Source organism: Ambystoma mexicanum, chromosome 5p (genome assembly GCF_040938575.1).
Source record: "Ambystoma mexicanum isolate Mex_15411 chromosome 5p, UKY_AmexF1_1, whole genome shotgun sequence".
NCBI classification, from domain to species: Eukaryota; Metazoa; Chordata; class Amphibia; order Caudata; family Ambystomatidae; genus Ambystoma; species Ambystoma mexicanum.
The window spans coordinates 1,096,970,082-1,096,995,830 of record NC_090930.1 but is presented as its reverse complement, the minus strand read 5'-3'; the positions used below and the strand labels follow the sequence as shown (position 1 = coordinate 1,096,995,830).

At 48.7% G+C, this 25,749-nt stretch overlaps 1 protein-coding gene across 1 annotated transcript in view; it reads left to right on the top strand.

Annotated features, from left to right (window-relative positions):
* CDKAL1 (CDK5 regulatory subunit associated protein 1 like 1) overlaps nucleotides 1-25,749 on the top strand; it is a 3,349,023-nt gene that overhangs the window by 53,099 nt on the left and 3,270,175 nt on the right. Inside the window, exon 3 of the mRNA XM_069613575.1 lies at nucleotides 3,958-4,070. Within this exon, the coding sequence (XP_069469676.1) occupies nucleotides 3,958-4,070 (113 nt within the window). The remainder of the gene's footprint in view (nucleotides 1-3,957; nucleotides 4,071-25,749) is intronic.

The following is a 25,749-nucleotide window of genomic DNA, read 5'->3' as shown; positions in this document are numbered from 1 at the left end:
AATTGATTAATGTGCACCCTCAGTCTAAAATACAACATTGCAGAGTTTGGGTACTGTCTAACGTATCTCTGGGGTTGGAGATAACTATGCGTCACTCCTGAGACGTGAACATAACTACATAATGTCTCCATTGTTTTGACCCAACCCCACTCCTTTGCTTTAGCTTTAAAGATACGGTTTAGGGTTTCATATTTTGTGCCCCTTGTATAGTCGGGGCTCCATCCAATATTCCTGTATGATTCCGCCACTAAGGTCTCAAACCCATCCACATGAATGCCCCCACCCAAGTTACCACTGTTGCCTAGTAGTGCCAGCAACTGACATTTTGGGTTGGAGTGGGTGTTCCGATGTAGCCAGCCTTGCCTAATTACCAGCTCGCCTCTTAGCGAGACCAAGCCTGTGGAGTTCAATCTTCCTCGGTCTGCTTTTAGCTCGCTCTACCCACGGGCTAGCATTCGAGATGACCTCAGGGTCCTAGGTGCCCTCTTATAGCGAAATCATTACTGTAGTTGGGACGGGCATACAGGCAACAGCCTAGGCAGCCCGGTCGCCCTCATTGGCTGACAATATCTTTCAGCGTCCACCTGATATTTTTACTGGCTCAATTTGGGTCTGAATTGGCCGGTTATGCATACTTGCTCGTCCGTCCACATCACTGTGTAGCTTGGCCCCCCCCTAGCTATTGGGCTTCCTCGGGCTAGAGGCAGACCAGGACGCTCTGGAGCCTTGGGAGGTTTCGTATGGACCCATTTATCCAAAGGGCTAAATTGGGTCACCGTTCTTCTAGAACCGTCCTTCACCCTTGTTACCACCTTGGATGCCTTGTCGTATTCTCCAGCTGCAACCACTGGAGGTTCCAGTGAACTAGGCAGGCATGACACCGTCCTTGTCTTGCGAGTATTCACTTGGCTCTCCCTCCTGCTGACCCAATTTGGCCGGTGTAGACTCCACCTCCATCATTTGAGATTTCGGCACACAGTGCATCTATAGCATCCTCTTCTGACCCTGTCACTATATCTACTGAATCTTGGGATTTCCAAGTAGTGTCTGAATCATCCAGCACTATTATTGCGTCCTCCCTTACTTCAGTTATTGCCTTACAGTGGACCTTGTTTGGAGGATAATATTGGGGGTCCAGAGTATTGTCTATAGACTGTTCCACTGTAGATCTTTTATGCAGCCTCTGCGCTTTGAGGGATACAAAGTTGGGCAAACAATACACCCTTTTGTTCACTGCCCAAGATGTCATTATGGTATGCAGGCTTCTCTGGTCTGCCGCCATTACCGAGCATAGTGCAAACACAGCTTCTACCTTGGAAGCCAAAACCGTTAGCTGGTCCAGGGGAGTCAGCGGATCCTGGCCGGGGTCTGAATTGTCAGTACTCCTGCTCCTCCTTTCCGTAGTTTCAAAGCATTCCCTTGGCGGAACCAGTGCCTCCAAATTTGTACTTGCAGACAGGTTACTAGATTGCATAGCTGGTCTCGTAGACTGGTTATGCAAATCCCAAATAGTTCCTTCTAATGGTGTTGCACAATGTCAAGAGGTAGCCATTATTGTCCAATGCGTGATCTGTGTTGGTGAGGTCACCGTCTTGTTCCCTCTCACAGTCTCTCGCCTCAGTTTGCTTAGGACACTGGTTTTCCATTTTGAACTGTATCTTCAACTGGCATTGGCTTGGAACCTAGGCCAGTGAAGTACCCTGCAATACTTAACACGGAGGGGGCTAACCTGTTCTTACTAACAGCCCCGTCTTTCTTACCCCTTTTCCGTCTTGGCCCGTCACGTCTTGCATTTGTGTATTTCATTGGGCTGCAAGCTCTTTCCCTTGGAGAACATCTCACTCCTCAGGCTGGTTCTCCTAGTTTATTTCAATGTCGTGCCAAGATTGGGCTCAGATACCTACTGCTGGTATATTTAACGATAGTGGCTGAGCAGCAGCTACCCTCTAGCTAGGTGCAATCCCTTGACCTGTGGTGTCGGCCAAGTCAGCACCCCTAGCCGCAGTCGGCACTTCTGCGAGCACTCAAGATGAAATGTGTGCAAGAGTTATATACGTAGTACTCGCGTATTGTGGTGTGAAAAGAGCTGCTCCAGATATTTTCTTCACAAAAGTTACTACCATGGGCAGTTCAGGAGGACCACACCCACTGAACACCAAATGCTCGACGCACTCTGCGGCGCTCCGCCTGTCAGCTGGGATGTTTAAGCTGCAGGCACAGAAAGGAGACTTCACACTGCACGTCTCGTAATAATTCCTCCAACAGGGACATAATGTAGCAATGTGTCCGAGGATGATGTCAATTTCCCCAACACTCGATGCACTCCTGTGTTGCTCCGTTTGTCAGCTGGGATATTAAAGCAGCAGGCATTGAAAGGCCTCTCCCCTCTTTCCCCCTCACTCTTCCCCCCCCTCCCTCTATCCTCCCCCTCTCTGCCCCTCCTCCCCAAGTTGTATCCATTGTCTGTCTCTTCTCCCACAATTCCCCATTGCATTCCTCACCCCTCTCAAAATACTGGGATTCCCCTGGCCAGTTCTTTCAGTCTTCATGACAGAAACCGCTTGACTGATTCTTTAGACTTTGCTCCCTGGGGGCACACTAGAGCAATGTTTATTTTTAAAGACACGTTGGTGGTTGGAATTTGCTTTGCGAGTACTGTATCTCCACCAATCAAAAAGCAAAAATGCATACAGAACTCAATTAGGACACTAGACTGTCACTGTGGTTACCATCCAGGTCAGCATCTAGGGTCTCTGTAGTCTTTACTCTAGTTGTTCTGCAGATGCTGGTGTGGCCCGTGGTCTTGCTTCAGACTCGCACTTCCTTGAATACTTGTTTCCACTACTCTCGGTCTCCTGGATCCAATCTCTTTACTCTTCTGTGGCATAAATACTGTTGCAATCTTGCCCTTTACCATACTCCTTTACTCTGTTCTTTACTCTAGGCCAAAAGGAAATGTCATCCTGTATCTAATGCTACAAGGTTGAAGAATTTTCACGAACCGGCCTCATTTCTCTTTAACCAACTATATCATGGTTCAGTTTGAGGGAGTTTTTGTAACTCTATTCTGGGTTTTCCCCTTGTGCCAGAAAGAATCTTTTTTTCATTTGTTCGATATCAATGCATCGTGAATAGCATGTGCTTCTAGGGTCGCTTTGAGCTACTATGCAGCGGTTAGTGGTTTTTCGACAGTTTCAGCTTTTTAAATTGACTAGTTCAGGGGTTAGTAGGAGTCTGAGGGGTTCTAGAGCATTTCTATAGAGCGAATATAGGATTCCTAGGCACACCATCAGGAAGGGATACTATTTTAACCAGATACCACCTGGGTATATTGCTACATCGAATTGGACCCAAAGCCTGTGACCTTCCCTATACTATGTAGTTGATTAATTTTCTGGATATGTAAGCATGCAGAACTTTGAATCCTTACTGGTTGTCTGTTGCCTCTTATCATTGTTTGATTGTGTCCTCCTCAATTTGGCAATAATTCTCTGCTTTGAGAATTAACATGCATAAGAGCACAGTAAGGACACATTCCAGCCAGAGGTTGCATCTTGATATGCTTCAGCTTTTTCAGGATTGGTCTGACCATAAGATTTAACTCTCAGAAAGTAGTTTGGTTTTGTAGAGCTTGTTTTTGTATGTTGGATCTGGGTTTTGGATGTTGAGGCAAAGAACTTGTGACAAGGTGGGATTTATTTATTTTCTGTGGGTGCCAAAGCTCTTTGTTATGCTGTCTCCAGAAATATCTGTCTGCGACGGTAATAGTTTGCTTGGTTTCGGCCGAGCAACTTCTCGTTTGATCCAAGCCTGATTTTGCACACTTAATATATTAGCTACTCTTGTTCATGAAATGCCTAATGCACTGCTTTTGTGGAGGCACACTTGTTTTCTTTCATTTGTCTTACTTCTTCCGATGTAATCTAAAAAATTCCTTATTTTGCAATCTTTTAACAGTATTATCCCTGGTACTCAGAAAATTTGGGTTCGAACGTGGGGTTGTTCTCACAACAGCTCAGACGGAGAATACATGGCTGGACAGCTTGCAGCATATGGTTACAAAATCACAGGTAACTACTTTTTTGTGCTGTATATTGAAATTGCGGCTAAAAGATGATAAATATTTTTCATTTCTAGTTCCGACAGAAGGTTACAGTTTATGGTAGAAGCATGGCAAATGTCGTATCGGTTTGGATTTCCCTTCTGAAGCCTAAAGGAACACATCCCTGACTGTAATGCAGCACTCTGGTGTAGTTACTAGGTGCATAAAAGATGACACTTTGCAAACCAACCTGGGAGCTTGCCTCAGAATTGGAGTTCTGCTGAGTTATGTCCTCCAAAATGCGATGCCCCTTTATCATCCAGACATAACGATGGCACGTATTGCCTGTGCAGCCATTTCAATGTGCTCTTTCATTTAACATGCGTCAGTGCAAACAATGTAATTCAGTCTTCACCCTGTGCGTATCCTTGATGGGTGACCATAAGCCAATGGCTTTGGCAGCTTGAAATGCTTGGAAAATGTGCTTCTGTATGGAACCAGGGTCCGTGTTAGTTTTTATAGACCCGGTCTGAAGGCTGTGCCGGGTGTTATGGGCCCTAAGCACAGTTAGAAACCTGAGGTAGCAAAGGCATTTTAACGGGCTCATAACATCCAGTATGGCATGCAGTGGTGGTCTATATATTGATAAATCCTGCTATCTGTGAAGGACAGGGTCTGTAAATGCCCTGCCAGGCGGAGCCAGGTAGACGTGAGGGCCTTGCGTGGATCTGGGGTTGTGATTGTCTCCGTCTGCCCCACATAACAGGGTTTACCACTCTGGGATCCCTCTCTGCTGCTAATAGGATTTATTTTTTAAGAGAATTTGGGGCTGCGATTTTCATGTGCCCAATTCGCCCTTTTTAAAAAAACGCTCCCACAGAAAATCATCCCTTTTTCCATTTCCGTGGCTGGCATGAAGCAGGACGATGTTTTGGAGGGTGGAGAGTAAAGCGAAGTGCAGTAATGGTTGATCGGTTCGGGGGGGTCAGGAGGGACGCCATGGGGGACCATTGGTAGGGTGGGCGAAGGGGCTTTTGCATAGGCTGAAGTGGGGGCAGTGGCGCAACACAATGTGGGGGCCCCCATGCGAGCTATGCTGAGGCCCCCCCCAACTCGGCAACAAATCGCGGGTCATGCCACACTCTGGGCCGGCCTAGATTATTGCACAATACTCGCGAATGTGCTGCTGAAGGGGTATGCCTGTACTAGCAGAAAGATATAAATGTGTGCTTTTTTTTGTTAAACTTTATTTATTCATTTTTTGCAACACATGAAACAGAAAAGCAAAACCAAACCCCCCTTCCTCCCATCCCTTCCCCCCTGCCTACCCCTCTCCCACTCCCCCCCCCCCCACCCCCCCTAGACAACGAGCCTCCGCTTCCCAAATCACCATTCCATTGAATAAACCTATCACAATCATTGTAGATCCAACAGTCTCAGGCGCTGCGGGCACCATATCACCCTAAAGTCATCTTTAAGAAATTCCAACAGCTCGCCCCAGTCTGCCGCAAAGCTCTGAAGTTTGTTGAGAGTGGTATAAGTTGCCCACTCCAGAGACACTATTTCCCACATCTTCCGGAGCCAGTCCTGGCATACAGGGACCTTAGGGCTCTTCCATTTCCGTGCTATTAACATCATAGCTGCCAATGTCATTATCCCCTTTGCCTTCTCCCTCCCTCTAGGTTCACCTGCCACGTCTTTTGTCCGAATGCCTAATAGTTTGTGCAGTGGAGATCTATCATCCCCCGGGCCAAAGACCAGATCTTGTGCCTTCCGTATCTCCCCCAAAAAGGTGCAATCTTTAGGCGTGACCACCAAATGTGCTCGGCGGTGCCTACCAGGCCACATCCCCTCCAACACCTCTCCGAGACCTCGGGGTACATCCTATGCAGCCGAGCGGGGGTATAATGCCACCCATACAATACCTTGTACCAAGTTTCTTGTAATTGAGATGCCTTAGCCAATTTAGGGACCTTTCTCCATAGACCCTCCCACTCTGATCTACCAATCTCCTTCCCCACCACCCGTTCCCATTCCCTCATATAGGGCCACTGGGTGCCCGCAGTAGCACTGCACAAAATTTTATAGATGTTAGAGATTAGGCCTTTCGATCCATCATTAGTGAGGAGAAATCTCTCAAATGGTGTTGGGTCTCGGGTGGCCGCCTTTTTAACCCCTGGATGCATAACCCAATGCCGAATTTGTGCATACCGCAATCTCTTGCTTTCATGGATGGCGAATTCCCTCTTGCAGTCTTGAAAAGACAGCAAATCCCCCCCCCCCCCCCGGAACATATCCGCCAGTTTCCTGCAACCCCCTTCCTGCCACTGAGAAAAGGCCCCCCTCTCCAGTCCCGGGGTGAAGTCCCCATTACCAAAGATGGGAGTGAATGGTGAAGGAAATGTATTCCAGCCCCCCCCCGAGCCCGCCAGTTTATCCCAGGTATCCGCCATAAGCTTAGTAATTGCCCTCTCATAAAGATGTCGGGGCCTGAGCGGTTTGGGAAGCCATAAAATTTCTGCTAGGTTGCGATGCGCGACCGCCCTGTCCATCCTCGCCCACAGTTTATCTGGCCGTCCCTCGACACACGATAGCCATTTCCTGATGACACGAAGCTGTGCAGCCTCATAATATTGCCGAAAATCCGGCAGCGCGAGCCCCCCTCATTTTTGGACGCTGTCAGACGCCTTAAAGCCACCCTAGCCCTTCTCCCTTCCCAGACGAACCCTTTGGTGAGCGAATCTAGCTCTTTAAAGAAAGTTGAAGGAATAGGCAGCTGGACAGCTTGGAAAAGATACAGAAGCCTTGGTAACGTGACCATCTTCACTGGGGCTATCCGCCCAACCCAAGACACCCGGAGCTCTCTCCACTTTTGGAAGTCCTTTTTTACCGCTTTGAGGAGCGGGGGGAAAGTTAGCTGCATACCACCCTGCTAAAATTGCTGTGATTTTCACCCCCAGGTAACTGATCCCTCCCGGGCTCCACCTAAATTGCAAGTCCTCCTTTAACCTGTCCCGCTCCTCGACCCTTAATGTCAGGTTCAGCACTTCTGACTTGTTGGTGTTAATCTTCAGACCCGATGCCTCCCCAAAAGCCTCCAACAAGGTCACATTCGCTTGAAGCGATTTCCTTGGCACGGTTAACATCAACAGCATATCGTCCGCGAAAGCCGCGACCTTCTGCCGCTCTCCCCCAAAAGGGATGCCCTGAATCTCCCTAGTCTCCCTGATTGCCTGGAGGAGAGGTTCCAAGTAAATCGCGTAGAGTATTGGAGAGAGAGGATAGCCTTGCTTAGTCCTTCACCGCAGACTTATTCGCCTAGAGGCCTTCCCGTTAACCATCACTCTGATGTTGGGGTCCTGGTAGTTCTCTCGAACCATCCTCATAAAGTCCCCGCCAAAGCCCATCTTTTCCATTACTCGAAACATCTAATGCCACCAGGACCGCGGGAGTGTTCGTCATGTGTGCCTTTTCGACTGTGAGCCACACGCCTGATGTTGTCCGATGTTTGTCTACCTCTAATGAACCCCGCCTGGTCGGGGTGGATCAAGCTCGGGAGGATGGACTCGAGATGGCTCGCCAGAATCTTAGCCTTGATTAATGTCGACGCGAAGATTTATACTATCGGGCGATATGAGGATCTTTCCTCTGGGTTTTTATTAGGTTTGAGAAGGCGGGTGACCTTTGCCTCCTCCATGGTAGGGGTAACCCTGCCCGTTTCCCTAAAAGAATTAAACGGGGATGTCAATTACGGGGCTAGCTGCGTACTAAACAACTTGTAAAACGCAGTGGTAAAACCGTCTGGGCCGGGAGCTTTGTGCGCCGGAAGAGCCTTTCTCACCTCCTCTTCCGAGATTTCTTGATTAAGGGCTTCCTGCGTATTCCCAGTAATTTCCCCCAGTTCCACTTTTTGTAGGAATGCCTCCTGAATTTCGCTCTGAGGGTCCTGGGAGGCGTACAGGGAGTCGTAGTATTCCGCAAAGGCCTCCTGTAGTTCCTCTTGCCTTGTAACCCGAGCGCCAGACTCTGATTTCAGCGCTGTGATTGCATTTCTTGCCCTATTACCCCTTAATAAGCGAGCTGATAGTGCCTCCAGCTTATTGGCTTTCATGTAATATTTTTGCCTCACAGCCAGGAGGGCTCCCTCGGCCTTCTTAGTGCGCAAGAGTTCCAACGGACCCACCGCATTTCTGTAAACCCGCTTAGCCGCCTGGGAGGGGGTCTCCACCTCAACTTCTAGCTGGGTTTCTAGTGATTTCAAAAGCTTCGCTCGGTGAGCCGCCGCTGCAATCAGTTCCCCCCTGATAGTAGCTTTGAAAGCATCCCACCTAATTCCCTCTCCGGTGTCCTCCTTCCTGTTAATATCGAAGAATAATTTGATCTTCTTTTCGATAACCCCTCTAACCTCCGGATCCCTCACTATGGCCTCTGAGAATTTCCACCCCCACAAACCCTTCGCCCTCTGGCCCATGTCTAATACCATGGAAACCGTTTTATGGTCCGCTATTCCTATTGGCCCAGTCTGTACCTCACGAATCCTACCCACCAGGCCTGCCGAGACCCAAATATAATCAATTCTGGACTGCGATCCTTGCACCCCCGATATAAAAGTGAGGCCTTCCTCATCCTCCTTACATTCCCTCCAAACATCGCGCAACCCCACCCTAACGACCCTGTCCTTCATCTCCGCGGACATTACTGCTCCTCCCCCGTAAGCTTGCTGTCCATCCCTGTCCCTCTTCCTGTCCCATGCAATATTGAGGTCCCCCATAAGGACGATCTGACCCCACGCCTCGTCCTCCAACACCTTCAGGACTCGATGCAAAAATTGCTCCTGACCTGAGTTAGGGGCATACACCACTGCAATTGTGCATTGGGCCTCTTGGTACTTCCCCCTGGCTATTATATACCTCCCTTCTTTATCCCTAACCACATCACAGACTCTGAAATCCACTGTGTTTCGAATGGCTAGGGCCACCCCCCTTGCTTTGCTAGGGCCTGAAGCGTGGAGGATCCGGTCAAAGCCGCGTTATTTTAATCTGCGCTGGTCCCTGTGTATCAAGTGCGTTTCCTGAAGCCCCAGGATGTCCGACCCCTCCTTCTGCGTGAAATTCTCCCGCTTCTTCCTCTTAAGAGGGGTATTTAACCCCCTCATGATATGCGTTAACCACTTAAGCGGACCCCTGACACTGTTTGGTCGCCGTACTTGGTGATCTCCTATTTCTCCTCCCCTCAATTGGTTGCCCCCCCCCCCAAACACTCCCCTGTGTCCCCCCCTCCCTCCAACCCCTTCCCTGAAGGATGACTTCTTCCCGCACTTTCTCCACTCCTACGTCGGGCATCTCGCCCTTTCCTTTTCCAACATGGCTGCTCCGCCAGTAACCCCAACGCTTTCAACCACCTTTTTAGAGGCCCACCACCCCTATCGCTGACCATTCTACATAGGGATTCATTCATTTATGTGTCCTTCCTTCTCCAGGTTTTCCTGGATCCTGCAGATCGTTGTCCTTTGGTTCTTTCCTCCGTTGATCCCCTACAGTTGTCCATTCCCAAGACCTCGATCTGGATCGGCCAGGCGTGTTTCTTGGCTTCGAGCTCGAAGGTGCGTCCTCCAGGTCCACGCGGAGCAGGTCAGCTCCTTCTTGCAGTGATGTGATGCGCCTCTGGGCACCCTCCCACTCAAAGAGCAGACCAAACGGAAAGGTCCATTTGTAACGTATTGCTTTATCGTTTAATATCTTCAGTAGCGTGCCCATCTGCCTCCTCTTCAGGAGTGTACTGCTCGCCAGATCTTGAAACAGCGCAATCTGTTGACCCTCGAACATAATGGGTTCCTTTAATCGCGCTGCCCTGAGGACCGCCTCCTTCTGAGCATACCTTGCGAATGCTGCCAGGACGTCCCTTGGCCTTGCCGATTGACCCTTGGACAGACGCCCCGTTGTATGCACCCGATCCAGCTCGAGCTCTCTGGGCTCGCTCTCGCCCAGGATATCGGCAAAGATGCCTTGGAGTACCTCTCAAGTTCTTGTCCTGTACTGTTTCTGGCAGCATTTTCACTCTGTTAACTCTGCGAGATCGGTTTTCCAAATCCTCCATCTGCGTTTCTAGATTTCTGGTGGCAGTGTCCAACCTTTCAATCGCTTCACTATGGGCAGTAGTGTCCTTGTCCACTTCCTGGAGGCCTCTCTCTAAGGTATCCGTTCTTTCGCCCAGTTGACGCATCTCTTGTTTAATTTTCCTAGGGCTTGATTAAGATCTGCTTGCATCAACTGGAATTGTTCCTGAAAAGTCTTAGTTAGATTATTGCTGTGCCCTCCGCAACCCCCTGGGAGGTGCCCTCTCCCACCGACTCTCCAGGGTGCCCGCGTCCTTCCTTTGAGGCCTGCGCCGGCCACAGTTCGCGAAGGGTGCCATGAGTATATCCAGGGCCTGGGGCGGCCTGTTACCCTTCCCCTTGACCTTTGTGGACATTCCGCCCCCCTCGCCTCTCCCCGAGGCAGTGCTGCTGCTCTTGAAAAGGGCTGCGGGTCAACTGCGCACCACCGTGAGCTCTACGCGGCCAAGCGGCTAAGGTTCTCTGCAGCGCGGGTCCGCCCCCCCCGCACAGCAGGCCCAGGTGGCCGTATCTCTCCTGGGGCCCCCTTAGCTCCTCAGCCAGCAACCGTCACTGAACCACTGGCTACACTCGACAAGCCGGGGCAGCCCCTCGTCCTCCCCAGCCTGCGGCAGATGTCGTTATGGCTATGCCCCTCTGGCCACTCTGATGTCCCCTCAGGCCTGCTCGGGCCAGCTGCACACTGTAACTGCACTTCTCACACCCAGTGGCCCGGTGTCGCAAGCCCCTCTCCACCTCCCAGTGCAGACCAGGTTCAAATTGCACGTATAAAATTTGGGGACGTAGGGGCCCGCACTCCTGCACAGGTTTCGGCGGACTGGTAGGGGGTCGTTCCCCCGCCCCCTCCACGATGGCCTCCTACCTTCTCCTGGGCCTCTGACTCGTCGGGGCGCCGCCACTGGCCGAGCCTCCTCATCTGCTGTCCCCCGTCCTCGCCGCAGGCAGCCGCCTCCTCACCCCTCTGTATTTCAAAATCTGCCGCGTGCGGGTAAGGCTCCGCGGGCTCGTTATTCTCGGGTATCCTCTTCCGGTAGCCTTCCTCCCTACCGGATCTCCGGCGCTCTCTCGGCCCACGGTCTCGATCTGGGCCCCGTCGCTAAATGGCCTCGAGCCCTCCGTGGGACAGCCGGCGGGGTGTGTTCCGCTCCCTCCTGCTGTGCCACCCGCCTGGCCCTCCCCGTCAGTTCTCCGGTCCGCACCTCTTCGGTGGCCAGGCGCGCCGCAGCACCCCGGCGAGCCATGCAGGTAGACCGCACTGCACAGGTCCCCCCGCCGCCCTCGGGGAGCTGCCGTCGGCAGCCGTTCCTCGTACTGGGGCTCCGGCGCTCACTCGTCCCCTGGATCCAATCTGGGCTCCGTCCGCTGGGAAGGGCCTCCTCCCGGTAAATCCTTGTCGCCGCGGCCGCTCCCGCCGGCTGTGCCCCACACCAGGCCTCTCCCGTTGATAAACCACCGCTCAGCCTTCCTCGGAGGGCCCACACGCCACGGCACCCCCGCAGACTGTTCACGGGGACCGCCTAGCTTTGACACTCCTTGGTTCATTGTCCCACGGGTCCAGAAGCTCCCGAGCCACCCAAATCTCGGCTACTGCTGGGGTGGTGGGCACCTTTAGCAGACGGGTCCGGGGAGCGCCGTCGGCACTTCTACACCGTGCCGGCGGCCATCTTGGAAATTAAATAAAAGTGTGTTCTAATGCAATTTGCAGCACACATTCTTAAAAAAAAAATTGGCTAAAATGCCAGAGTGTTTGCAATTGTTTTGTAGGGTAACGCCAGTCCCATACATGCAAGTCCCCAACAGCGCACAGGAACATTAATGGTTTGCTATTAAAAATGCCATAGAGAAATGGGATATAGGGGTGCACAGGTCAGTTTGAGTAATCATATACTAGTTAGGAAAACAAAAGAATTGCGGGGGGATGTGTATCAACAAGGATTAGGGAACAATATAACAAGTATTTCAGGTGCAGGCGGGCATGCGTCACAAGGCCACTTGGGACAGAGAAAATGGAGCAGAACCAGAGCCGTGTATTGCTACGCAGCAAGCCCAAATGCACTCCAAGGGGAAATGTAATCCCTATACACAGATAAATGTTTCTTAACTGGATTTGCATCGTTCAGGTGAGTTTTTGGGTACAAGAGTACCTTGTTATCTTCTATACTGGATACAAATGATTAGTAGCAATTTCAAAAAACATAACGTTTAAAACATCAGTAAGGAATGTATAAATAAATCAGAACCTAGATTATAGAGGTAACCCTTGGATTTTAATCTTTCAAGTCCAACAAGTTATTAGAAGCGATGGAATCAGATTTACAGTGTCCTCTATTCACACATAGAGAACATATATGTCCATGTTACATATAATACACAGAACCTATTTAGAACATAGAGAATGCCTTACAACAAGTGGCATTGTGTAAATCGGCCACAGGTCTCTGAAAATGTGTCACTTCACAAAACTATAATCAATAGCTCCAATCAACATCAACTTCCAGCAAAAATCTCTTTTTGAGTGTCAAAAAGATGACCGACGCGTTTCGGTTCATAGAACCATCTTCAGGGTAAAGACTTTCACTGTTCCTATTTCACAATAATATTCATAACATGGACCCAGTAGGGTAATAGAAAAAGAAAACTATTCAGTGTAAGATCTTAGTTTTTATAGAAACCGTTAAGGGTGTAGGGTGGATAGAATACAGTAACCTTGCTGATACATGAGCGAGGTGTCCAGTCAATGGCCCAGTCTTCTGGTAAACAACCCAAAGGACAGGGCAGAGGTGGGGTGCGGCCAATAGAATATCTAAAATCAGACCAAAAGAAGACCCAAATGTAAATAGCTGTCTCCAACCTAAGGAGGACAAACCAATTGTAGGTACGGAAATGTGAAGAGTAAGGTGGAGCGTGTAGAATACTGCCATGGACACGGCAAAGCCGCGCCATGGTCTGTGGAGTTTGTCAGCCGCAAGCGGTATTGCTATGGAGGCTATGTGTGCTCCTCAAAGACATTTGTGTGAACACGAATGAAAGGAGCCGACCTGTGTAATCGGGTAGATCCTGATGTGAATACAGAATCCTTCTCTTCGAATACGTACTCACAGTTGTTCACGTAAGGCGGGCAAGTGTGTAGTAAAACGCGATAAAAGCGTTGCTGGACCCTTACCTCTGGATCTGAGAGCTTCTGGACAGTCTGGCCACCGCACATGCGCGCGGTTCGCCAGGGCGACGTCCATCTTGGTATGGGCATTGGGAGGTGCTCAGTTGCTTGGCAACGCGGCACAAATTAAAAGAGCATTCTGGTTTTCTGAATGGTCATAACTGTCAGTAGATGGGATAAGAAAGCACACATGGGGCACTAACGCAGCCCAAAGGGGACCGCTGGGTGGCCCTCATGGTGCAAATGGTAATTATGGCGGGATCAAGAGCGCGCATGGGGGCACAACCACAGCTCAAAAAGAACTGCGGGGTGCCCCCATGGCGCTGAAAAGTAAACACGGACAGTCATCATGAATGGCCACCGTACGAGAGATAGAATATAAAAATTAGTAAACACTAACACAAGTAAGGTTGAAGGTACATGCTCACCGACCAATGCAGGAAGGTCCTGCATGTAGGTCCTCAGAAACAAACTCCGAGTGAAATTGAGTCAATGTGGAAGAACATCAAAGACGGGCACAGAGGCGGAATCATGAGTTAGTACGGTGCCAAGACGCCAAACCGCGGGGCCAACAATCTTCCTGAAGGGTAGGAAGCAAGGTTAAACAAATAAAAGGAAATGACTAATACTTCCACTGGAGTGAAATGGGGCTCGTGGAGCACTACATGGGAGAAGAAATCGATACTAAAATGTTTTTGTAAGCGTAAGAGCCATAAACACTGTCCTCAACATATACAATACAGTAATGGATCATACAGATATCAAAAGGAACAATTAAAAGCACAGACACAATTGGTATGGGGTTAATTCCACAAGAGTAAACTTAACATGAATGCTAGCAAAGAAGGTTCATATTGGCGGTAATAACACTAGTGGAGGAGTGTGGAAAAAACCATCAACCAAACATGTACTGACAATTAAGGCTCAGGTCTCTTTGAACAGGAGGTCAGATATCTTAGTGTTACACAAAACACATAAGGTCGAACTCGGTATTCATACCGTGAGGGCTAAGTGAGTCCAAAAGTTCAATCCATAGAATTTCTCGCTGTAACAGTTTCCGCTGAACATCACCACCCCTGCTCCCCATTGTGACTTGCTCCAAGATGACACATTTCAGTTGTGCGATGGTGTGACGTGCTTCTACAAAGTGTAAAGAAACTGGGGACCTTAAGCTCTTAGTACGGATGTTGGATTTATGTTCCGACCACCTTGTTTTCACTTTTCTGGTGGTCATACCCACATAGTACAAGCCACAAGGGCATCTCAAAGCATAGATTACATTTTGGGCATCACATGTGCAGGTATGTCTGAGTAAAAATGCCATGCCACATTGAAAACATGTCCCACTGGCTGCACAATGTAGACTAGTGTAGACACGTAATAACATTACAGTAAAGCATGCCAGGCCATATTTAGACATACTTAGACTGGTTGCACCAAAATGCCAGTTGAAGCAATAACACTCATCAAGAATAGAGCACACATGCCCGGTTCTCTGCAGCCTCTAACACAGCTGAACTCTTTAAAATCTGCAAAGAACTGGTGGTGCGGTCTCTACCTCTCCTGTTGAACCCCTCCCCCCTGCCCCCCAACCCCCAGGTCCTCTGTATGGCTCTGGCCTCTCACTTCTCTGCTAAAACTCAGGACATTCTGTCCTCAATCTCCTCTCCCTCTCCCTCTTCCTCTCTCTGCCCTCCTTTGGCCATCTCTACCTCTCCTCCTCCTTTCTCCACTTTCTCTCTGACAACAACTGATGAGGTTTCTAGACCAGGCCAGATCTATGAAAGTGTCATCCAAACAGGCGCTCCCCTGCTCTTCGACAACCGTCAAGGATCATATTGACACCCTCGCTCCAGCCTTGGCCGATTTCTGTAATCACTCTTTTGCCATTGGAACTTTTCCCCTCTCCCCTTAAGCACTCCCTTGTGCATCCACTCCTCAAGAAGCTGTCTGCCGATCCTACCTGCCTGACAAACTATCGCCCAATCTCCATCACCCCTTTCCTAGGCAAAGGGTGACCTTTCCAGTCACCCTTGCACTGCCTCCGGGCCTACCATGCACTAAGGGGCTGTAGCTGTAACCCTACAGCCCCTTGTTCTCCTTGCACTACCCAGATCTGTGCTGCCCTGGCTGCACTTAATCAGAGCATTACTGCCTTGTTTTCCCCTCCCCTCTTTCTTGCACACCCCCCCTTTCCCCTTGCATTTCTCGTTCTCGCACTTGCACGATCTGAATGACACAAGGCCTAGTAAGATAATTTGTCTTGTCCTCTGTATCTTTCATATTTATCGACTTTGTCATTAATCCCGTTAAGCCACTTCGACGGGTGAATCCTGTATGACGCTGAAGACTGTTGAGGACTTTCGACACCTGTTGATCCGCCCGGCGCTGCCGTGCATGTGGCCTGGCCTTCTGGCCGGCCTATACAGTAGGGAGAGTGGGGTCGGGGTGGCCATATTCTTTACAAGTATGCCTTTCCTCTTTCACCCTCTTTGCTCCCTGGGTTTTGTCATCGCTATACCTGTTTCGCTATGGGAAAGATGCCATTTTTTTAGATTTTGCCTCTCGTGTAGGGCCAAATATTCGTGGAAAGACGAGCACTCTGGGTGCAACAATTGTCTTCGCCTCGACTACAACGAGGCAGGTTATGCGGCCTGTAAACTCCTGTGCCCCAAGACACTTAAGGAGCGCAGATTGAAGCGGTGGGCGGCCTACGGCATGTCGCAGGCCGAATGTTCTTCCCCTGCCGCTGCAACCGCCGAAAGTGATGTGGGGGGACTAGCGATGACCAGGCCTCAGTGTCGGAAGCCATTGACCTAACGGCAGACAGCGCTCGGACCGTGGCACCTGTGTCACGCTATGGGGAAAACAACCGGTGACAGGGGCGCACACGATCATAACACCAAACCCACAACCCAGGGTTCTGCTTTGGCGGTACCGTCTAAGCGTGCCAAAGCGCCAACGGAGCCGTCAAACTCCGATGGGATCCGCTGATCTTTACGATCGGAAGCCTTCCCCACAGCTGTGGCCTGCGACTGGGCAATCTAAAACCAAGGGCGCTAGCACTAAAACACACGCAGATGGACGCGCAGACGCCACTTAAGGCCCCGGTGGCGTCGAAATCCCCCGCTCTGCCTCCGGTTCAGCCGCCACATTGCCCGGTTTCCCCAAGCATTTGTGATAGCATCACAAGAATTGCCTCTGCAGTTAAACTAAAGGAACGGTCGAAAGAGGCGGCGAAGCACAAAGAACGGCCTAGAGACGTGCCGAAAGACACGCCACAGCACCCCGAACCCCACAAGGACTATGCCACCTTTCTGGAAAACTACAATGTGGATGGCCAGGCAGATCTTATAGACAATTGGGAAGACAGCCGTAGGGTTGATGCTCAACCTTGGATGTCCCCTACTCCCACCCAGGACCCCGATGCCTTGTGCATAGATTCCCCAACCCCCCCCCCCCCCCCCCCCTCTACTCCGGGCCACCAAGTCTCCCCAGTGGATGATCAAATGGCATTTAACGCCATCTTGAAGAAGGCGGCTGACCATTTTCAGATTGCCACTCAAGAAGCTTTACCAGATTCAGATTTTTTTTTTTTGTGGAGGATATACTCTAGGCAAAACCTCCGGCCAGCTAGGCCATCCCTTTGTTGAACTCAAGAGGAGATTGGCACCTTCCTTGTTGATGCCAGCCCAAACCAGGGCGGCGAACCCTATGGTGAAGTTGTTTCGTCACATCAAGGGCCATGTCACTCCAGATTCTTTAGTGGTTACCACTACTAGAAAACGGGCTGGTGTTCCCCTGTCTACCGCAGAGGCACCACCCGATAAGGAGTCATAGAGACTGTGTGCACTGGGAAAGAGGGTCGCAACTGCTGCTGCGTTTTCCACCCGAATAGTCAATAACATCACGCTATTGGCCAGCTATGCAGACGTTCAGTGGAACCTGCTGCAAGAAGGCCTTCAGGAAGTGCAAGAACCTACACGGACCAAGTTGCTCGCCATTGTTTTGGAAGGCAAGCAAGTCAACCAGAATGTGCTCAAGAATACTCTGGACGCTGCTGAGACAGCGGGGAAGAACTTTGGCACAAGGTACCTTGCTCAAGCGTCATGCATGGCTGAGGAACTCCGGCTTCAAGCCGAAGACCCAAGCAGCCTTGATAAACAAACCAGTTGAGGAGACCAACCTGTTTGGAAAGACAGTGGACGATGCACTTGAAACAGCCAAGAAAGAACATGAGACACTTCAGTCCCTTCAACAGATTACCCAGAAACTCTCCTCAGAGAGGGAGCGGCTCCGCCCGGTCCTTTTCGTGGGCAATCTTGTTTTCCCCAGAACCAGTATAATGCAGGAAACCACTGGAATTCGGGACAAGGGTCTAATACCTCCGCTGCTTATCCACAGCGGCGTGGGAAAGGTAGAGGCCGAGGTTCCAATCCCTGAGGCGCCCAGCTTCTGGTCAGAAATGACCTTCAGATCCAGGTCCCCTCCCATGCCACCCCGGTCGGGGGGGGACGTATAACATCTTTCCTTACTGCATGGGAGGGGATAACGGACCAGTGGGTACTCAAGACGGTCACCCACAGGTACTGCATGGCATTTGCCCGACCACCCCAATTCAGACTGCCAAAATCAAGACGCCTGACTCGGGACCACCCGAGGATCCTGCTGCAAGAGGTGGAGACCCTTCTAGGAAAGGACGCCATGGAAGACGTCCCTATTCTACAGTAAATAAGGGTATTTATGCACTGTATTTCCTTGTACGCAAAAAGGATCTCACATGCTCCCTGTGCTAGACTTGCGCCCAGCGAACAAGTTTGTCAAACCTCAAAGGTTTTGTATGGTCACTTTACAGTAAGTAATCCCGCTGTTGAAACAGGGGGATTACATGGCAACACAGGACATGAAAGATGCATACTTTCATATTTCAATGTTGCCAGCGCACAGATAATACCTATGGTTCATGATGGAGGACAAGCGCCATCAGTTCAAGGTACTCCCCTTCGGCCTTGCCTCGGAACCGAAGGTGTTTACAAAGGTACTGGCAGTAGTGGCAGCGCACCTTCGCAGACTATCCGTTCCAGTTTACCCGTACCTTGACGACTGGCTCATAACAGGGGAGTCCTACGAAACATGCCTATTGAACACTCGGAAGACAATAGACCTTTTATTCAGTCTGGGATTCTCATCAACGAGAAGAAATCCAGCCTAGACCCCAGTCAAGTCAAACAGTTTCTAGGGGCTCTAATTCAGACGAAAGACGGCCTGGTCTTCCCCTCCAACGAGAGGGTTCAAAACATGCTGTTTCAGATCCCTCAGTATGTAGCCAGTCGGGAAGTGACGGTACGCAAAGCCATGCGACTGTTGGGTATGATGGCTTCCTGCATTTACTTAGTTCTTCACGCGCTTCTGCGTCCCATGCAAGAGTGGCTCAACAGCCAGTGGTGTCAGGCCAGCGGACAATGGGAAAATCTGGTAGTTGTCTCGCAAGCCCTCGTTCTCTCTCTGCAGTGGTGGTTGAGGAAAAACCTTCTCCACCCTCGCAGTAGAAGCCACTCTCATGACCGATGCATCTCTCACGGGGTGAGAGGCTTACCTGCTCCAGCAGACAGCGCACGGCGTGCGGGCCCCACAAGTAGCATCCAACCACATAAATCTGTTGGACCTATTAGCAGTCTTCAAAGCACTGAAAGCCTTTCAGACAGAGTTACAAGGGAAGACCGTCCTTATCTTGACAGACAACACCCAGGGACGTCATTTAATGGTCGCCAGAGGTCGCAACTGCGACCTCTGAGGTTTCCCTTGCTACCCGTGTGGTCTCCCTTGCTACCCCTAAACAAACAAAAAAAACTTTTTTTCTTTTTTATTGCAAGCTCCTGGTCTGTGGCCGACACAATATGGCTCTTTACTTCTGGAGTGGCTGGCTTTCTTGTTGAGGCCTCTTAAAGAAAAGAAAAAAAAGGAATAGGGGTGCCACAAGTCTAACATTTTCAGCAATGACCCTAAATAAGAAAGAATAGGAATACCAAATAATGTCTTTCTGGAATTCTATACAATAATTGCTAGACTCATTAAAGGTTTATTTCAGGCACACTTCAGTCAGCCTTTCATTCTTCTGAGATCGATAAATGAGTACCAACTCAGGTTGGATGATATTGGGTGTATATTTTTTCTATATAAAGCGCTTAAGCGTAAGTGCTATATAATAACACATCATTATCATTTGGTCATGGACGTCTGCCTCCATTCCTAGTAATTTGGTAATATAGGCCTATACACACTGATCCTAACGATACATATGGCGATCCATTCTTGTATGAAATGTACATCACATTATAGTGCTATCGTAACCATATTTTTCGTAGTGTACTTAGGAACAATGCTATGTGATGCCACTTCCTGTTTTGTCAAGGGGTGAAAGGTCGAGTTCCATCGCTTCCAGCGATATCACTTCGGGGTGGGGTCAAATGACATCACTTCCTGTGATGTCATCAGTGGTCAAGGGTCGTGTGATGTCACTTCTGCTACCCCGGGCATTTTGGTGAAATGACGTCCCTGACCGCACCACAGCCATCTACTACCTGAATAAACAAGGGGGCACAAGCTCTCCAGGGCTATCCAAGCTGTCACAAAACATTTGGATATGGGCTCTCAAACACAGGATGTTCCTGTTTTCCCAACACGTTCCAGGGGAACTCCATCTTCTGGCAGACCCGCTCAGCAGGGATTTCCCACTGCCAGTAGAGTACGAATGGCGACTACACAAAGACATCGTCTCCAACGTTTTCGCAGAATGGGGCTTCCCAGAGATCGACTTGTTCGCAACTCTGGAGAATGCTCAATGCCAATATTACGCTTCCAGGTACCCACAGAACGGCTCCAAGGGGAACAGACTCTGGATAGCATGGTCATGGAAATGCTACGCTTTCCGCCACCTGCCCTCCACCCCTCGACTCCCTTACTCAACAAGATTGTGCACAAGATGCACCAGGAACCAGTCACCATGATATTGGTGGCCCCCATGTGGGCCCGCCAACCCTGGTTCTCATCTGATGGAGATGCCCCTCTCCCATCCTATGAAACTGCCCTGCCCGTACAGCATGTTATCTCAGGACAGGGAAGAAACACTGCACCCATGCCCGCAAACTCTGAATTTAGCGGCTTGGCTCCTGAGGTCATATAGTTTGTACACCTTCAACTCCCTCCGAGATGCATGGACATACTTCGGGAAGCGAGGAAACCGAACACCTGATATTGCTGTTCCAGTAAATGGAAACGCTTTATCTGGTGCAATGCCAAGGGCGTCAATCCCATTGACTGCTCCCCTATTGGCATGGTATTGTACCTAACTCGCTTATTAGACTCAGGCTTGGTTTTTAATTCCCTGAAAGTTCACTTGGCTGCTCTCTCAGCCTACACTTCGTCACAACAGAAGGTGTTGTGGTGGAAAATACCAGGTATTAAGGCTTTCATGGACCGGGTTAAGTTGATTCCCGCCCCTCATTTCAAACCCAGCTCCCGGATGGGACCCAAATGTGGTATTGACCAGACTTATGAGGTCCCCCTTTGAGACTTGCCTTATGCATAGGTTCAAAGATCTTGCCTATAAGAAGGCCTTTCTAGTGGCTATCGCTTCTATAAGAAAGGTTAGTGAACTACAGGCCCTTTCAAGTTCTAGACCCTTTCATTACAGTTCACAGACATAAGGTGGTTCTGCGCACTCATCCTCGATTTGCGCCTACATTTATTTCCAAATTACACGTGAATCAATCAATAGAACTACCCACTTTCTTCCAGAACCCAACTAACATGGCCGAAAGAAATCTACACACATTAGATGTGCGAAGGGCAGTCAAGTTTTACCTGGAAAGAACTAAACCACTGAGAAAGACAAACCAATTTTTTGCTTCAGTGGCAGCTGAAGGGGGATCCTGTCTCTAAATCGGCAATCCCAAGGTGGATTGTCAAATGCATCACACTCTTGCTAAGGGAGAACTGCCCTGCAAGTCTAGAGCACATTCTAATCGAGGCACTGGGGCTTCCATGGCGTTCATTGCAAACGTTCCCCTAGAGTCCATTTGCAAAGTGGCAACCTTGAGTTCTGTACACACATTTACAAAACACTATTGCCTAGACACTCATTCTAGGTCTGATTCTCAGGTGGTACAAGCAGTACTAAGACATCTTTTCACTATTGTTCGTTTTCACTACTGTTCCTTCTCACAACCGACCTGCAACTCCGGGTACTGCTCGCTAGTCTATGCACAGCATGTGATTCAAAGCAGTTTAACATGCATCAGAAGACATGCATTCCTCGCCGTAATATCATTTCTGATGATTGTAGCTGCTTAGATTGACATGCACCCACCCTTCCTCCCCGCTCGGGTGGAATGAACCTAGACATCTTACTACTTCATCTCTTTTATGTACTCCCTCATGTTAGCCTTGGACTTCCTCATGGCAGAAAAAATACAATCGCAGCGACCTCGGCGCGTGAGGGATTTTGGGTACACTACACGTCACGTTAGGGATAGTGTTACAGACATGCCTATGCCGACATCCCCTTTCGATCCTCGAAAGACAAGATGCAATACTCTGCGGTTACCACTGGATGTTGGACCATTTGCACAGCATCTGAATCTAAGCAGATCTAATCATAATCATCAGAAATGCTATTACAGTTAGTAATGCATGTCATATCAAATCATTGGATCACAGATGGCCAGAAAAATATACAATGCCGCAGTACGAAACTGCTAGACTGGCAGCACCCAAATGCCAGTCTAGCCAGGTAATTACACTTAGCAGGACTGCTTTATCAGAAATGGGCAGTTTAAAAAAAAAAGAAGAAAAAAAGAAGTCATACCAAACTGAGGAATAGCTATACTGGCTGCACCAAAATGCCTCTCTAGCCACTAATGCCACACATCATGCATGCTCAGCCTGGACATGGACAACCGTTAAATATCTTGGCATTGTCTTTGACGAGAAACTGAATTTTCTTTTTAGTTATGGTATTAAGTTATTATGAATTTTAGACATGTCATGTTAATGGAATGCAACATGTTATACAAAGCCAATATTGACTATGTATATCAATAAACATTTGAAATTTTAAAATTTGTGTTAAGATATATCGCCCCATCCTGCCCTCCACACATCCCCTCTCGCTCCCACCCCCTACCCCAACCTCCAAAATCCGCTCCTTGGCACAGAATTGCCTTCACTTCCCTTTTCCTTGTCCCAGAGCTTACGTATGAGGCTTTGTGCCTCATAGGTAAGTACTGGGATAAGGAAGAGTGGGACTAGGAGTAACGAAAATGACAGGCAGCTAAGTCAGGCATTTTCTCCATGTACCTCCAGCATTAAAATGGTGGCGTAGCACCATTGAGTTGACTGGGCTTCAGCACACTCCCACCCCCCCCACGCCCTTAAATTTTGGGCTATGATAACTCGACCTGACTGACCTTCAGAGCCAGTTGCCGGACAGAACAGGACACAGATGTTAAAATTAACCTGGGTTTCACTGTTCACAATGGCCCAGCAATTACTAAAGTAAAGCATTTCACTATTAGTACCTTCATTCAAATGCCACATTTTGTAGGCCATTTTAAATTGTGATGTGTGTTTAGTACTTGCATGCCAGGGGAGTGATTGGAAGGGTAGAGAGGGAACAGGAGACCGCTCATTCTCGCAGCAGTCCATGAGTGGGTGCTTTCAGACGTGAAGGAGAGTTAACTGCTTGTAACATTGACGCTACACTAGAATAGTCTTATTAAAATGTATAAAGAAGTTAGATGCCCCCACACAAATACGTTTGCCCCTGCCCCACCGCCCGTGAAGTTTGCGCCTCTCCCAACATTTGAAGGATTAGCCCCCCTGAAATGTAGGTTTTGTTGCATCCCTACACACACTCTCCACCCCCACCACCCCAAGCAATCCTTACATTTAAGTGTACATTATGTGTACATTTAAGTGTGCACTCGTTCACCATACAGGCACACCCAAGCAGCCACCCATACATTCAAGTGTTCACCCGCTCACCATACACTCACACAGGCAGCCATCTACACATTTAAGTGGACACCCTTTCAAAATACACTCGCACGCTTCACACGTCATGGGGTTCAGGGGAGCCGTATTACTTCAAAAAGAAATGGTTTCTCTGACTTCATAAAGAAATTATTTCTGTTAAGGACCGAACCATAACGGAAATAATTTCTTTGAGGGCAGTGATTTAAAAAATAAACTATCTTTTTGAAGTCAAAGGGTTCACCCCATGACATGGAGGTCTCCAGCCTGGGGTCTTCCATGTCATGGGGTGGGGGAGCCATCGGATTTCAAAAAGTTTCTTTTTGTAGTCACTCTGCCTTCATAAAGAAATTATTTCTGTTATGGTTCGGTCCTTAACAGAAAAAAATTCTTTATGAAGGCAGAGTAAATTGAAAAAGAGTTTTTTTTTATTTTTTTTATTTTTATTTTTTTTAATTGAAAAATATTTTTTTCATTCTCCAAGTAGGGCCCTTTCCCAGAACATGTGCTAGCGGGGGGCAAGGGGGGCGCAGCACAGGGGCTGGGGGGGCCCGTTATGCAAGCAAGTGGGTGGTGGAGGGCATGGCTGACACCTGGGGGAGGCACACCCGTGGCTAAGGAAATGCAGATGGACATCATTGGATTTTACCTGCATTCCTGGCCACTTGATTGACTTGCCATTAGGTGCTTTTAAAGCATATAAGCCCCTTGCTCCTCTCGATCTTTAAAGAGTCAGAAGTGCATAAATGATGGATCCAAGTTCATGCCCTTACAAGCCTATATGGCTAGAGTTCTCTACTTCATATGGGTAATGCCCTCTCTGCTTTTACATTTATATGGGTATGCTACGAAGTGTTGCCATTTAAATTTGCCTGGGCAGTCATGGAGAATTTGCTCTGGACATGTATGCATGGGTCTCTTGGTAGGAAAAAGGGCTTCCTGGCCAGTCACAGGGAATTGAATGCTGATATGCTTGGAATGTGCCATTCTGAGCAATCTGCTGTCTATACTAATTGGATCTATGTGATTCCATTGCATGCATTACTGCAAATGTGACTCCAGCGTAGAATTTCCCTGAAATAAATGCGGGTGGTGACCGCCCGCATCGCCCCCCCCCACTTCCCTCCACTTTAATGATTACCCCACCCCCCAAATTTATATTTTCGGCGAAATTTGTTCGCAGTAATGGTCTCCAATGAAATCTACCCATTGCATACTAGTTCATATAGCCATAGATTGTCCAAAAAGAACACTTTATCAACATTTCAAAGCGTTCTAATTTTGATGCTGCTGTATCATACCCAAACAACAATGATCTGTCAGGTTTTTTTGTTACTTAATATTTGTTCTATTAAACACTTCCTCAATCGTTCGACATGTCGATACAAATATTAACCATAGAAACAGAATTGTAACGTGGAGCAAAAAGGACACCTAAGTACTATTTATCCTTTTTACCGAAGTACATCCAGTGTCCTGTTTATTTCACCTCTACAGTAGGACATCTTTAGCACCTCTTCTTCTGAGAATCCACAAACAAAAAAAAGATACCCTTGGGTACAAAATTACTCTAATGAATTTATAAAAAAGTGCCTAAAGAGGCTCACTCTAATACAGTTTTCTGTATCCACAACAGCAATAAAGATTATGCTCAGGGTGGAAATGTTAACAGCTGGCTTGTTTATTATGCAGTTTATTTCAAAGTTGCATTAGGAGTGCAGTGGGGCGGCTGCGATAGTCAAACAATAACGTTACTCGGTGCCCACAATTTCCAAAAGAGAACATTTAAAGCAATTTAAGGACTAAGACGATCTACCTTGTGTTCTTTGATTTAACACAGGCGTTCAATACGGTAACACGTCCAAAGTTGTGGGAAAAGTTCCATCACTGGGGCTGCCCCTCCAACTTGTTGGCCCCGATAAAAGACCTTTACTCGGAAACCAATCAAAGTCAGATTGAATACGGCGGCAGGCCATTTTGACTAAAGCTCTTTGCACAAATAAAGGCCTAAAGCAAAGTTGCCCGCTGACATCTGAACTTTTTAATCTCCTTATTTCCGATATGGACCAAGCCTTTGAAGATATTAGATGTTTCCCTCCTCGTCTAGCTGATGCCACTATTGGGAGACTCTTGTATGCGGATGATGTAGTCCTGATTGATCAGACCCAAATTGGGCTACAGATACAACTCAAAGCCCTTCAAATTTACATTGAATTTAATGGTCTCTCGATCAATCCAAAAAAAATAAGGATTCTGCCGCTGGGACATCGCATGGTGTGAGGAGGAAAGAAGCTCATGGAATCGCACCTACAGGGTGATAAAATTCTTGTGGTGAACTCATTCACCTTTTTGGGAGTTTGTATGAATACTAGTATCACCAACACTCCAAGATGGGTGTCCTTA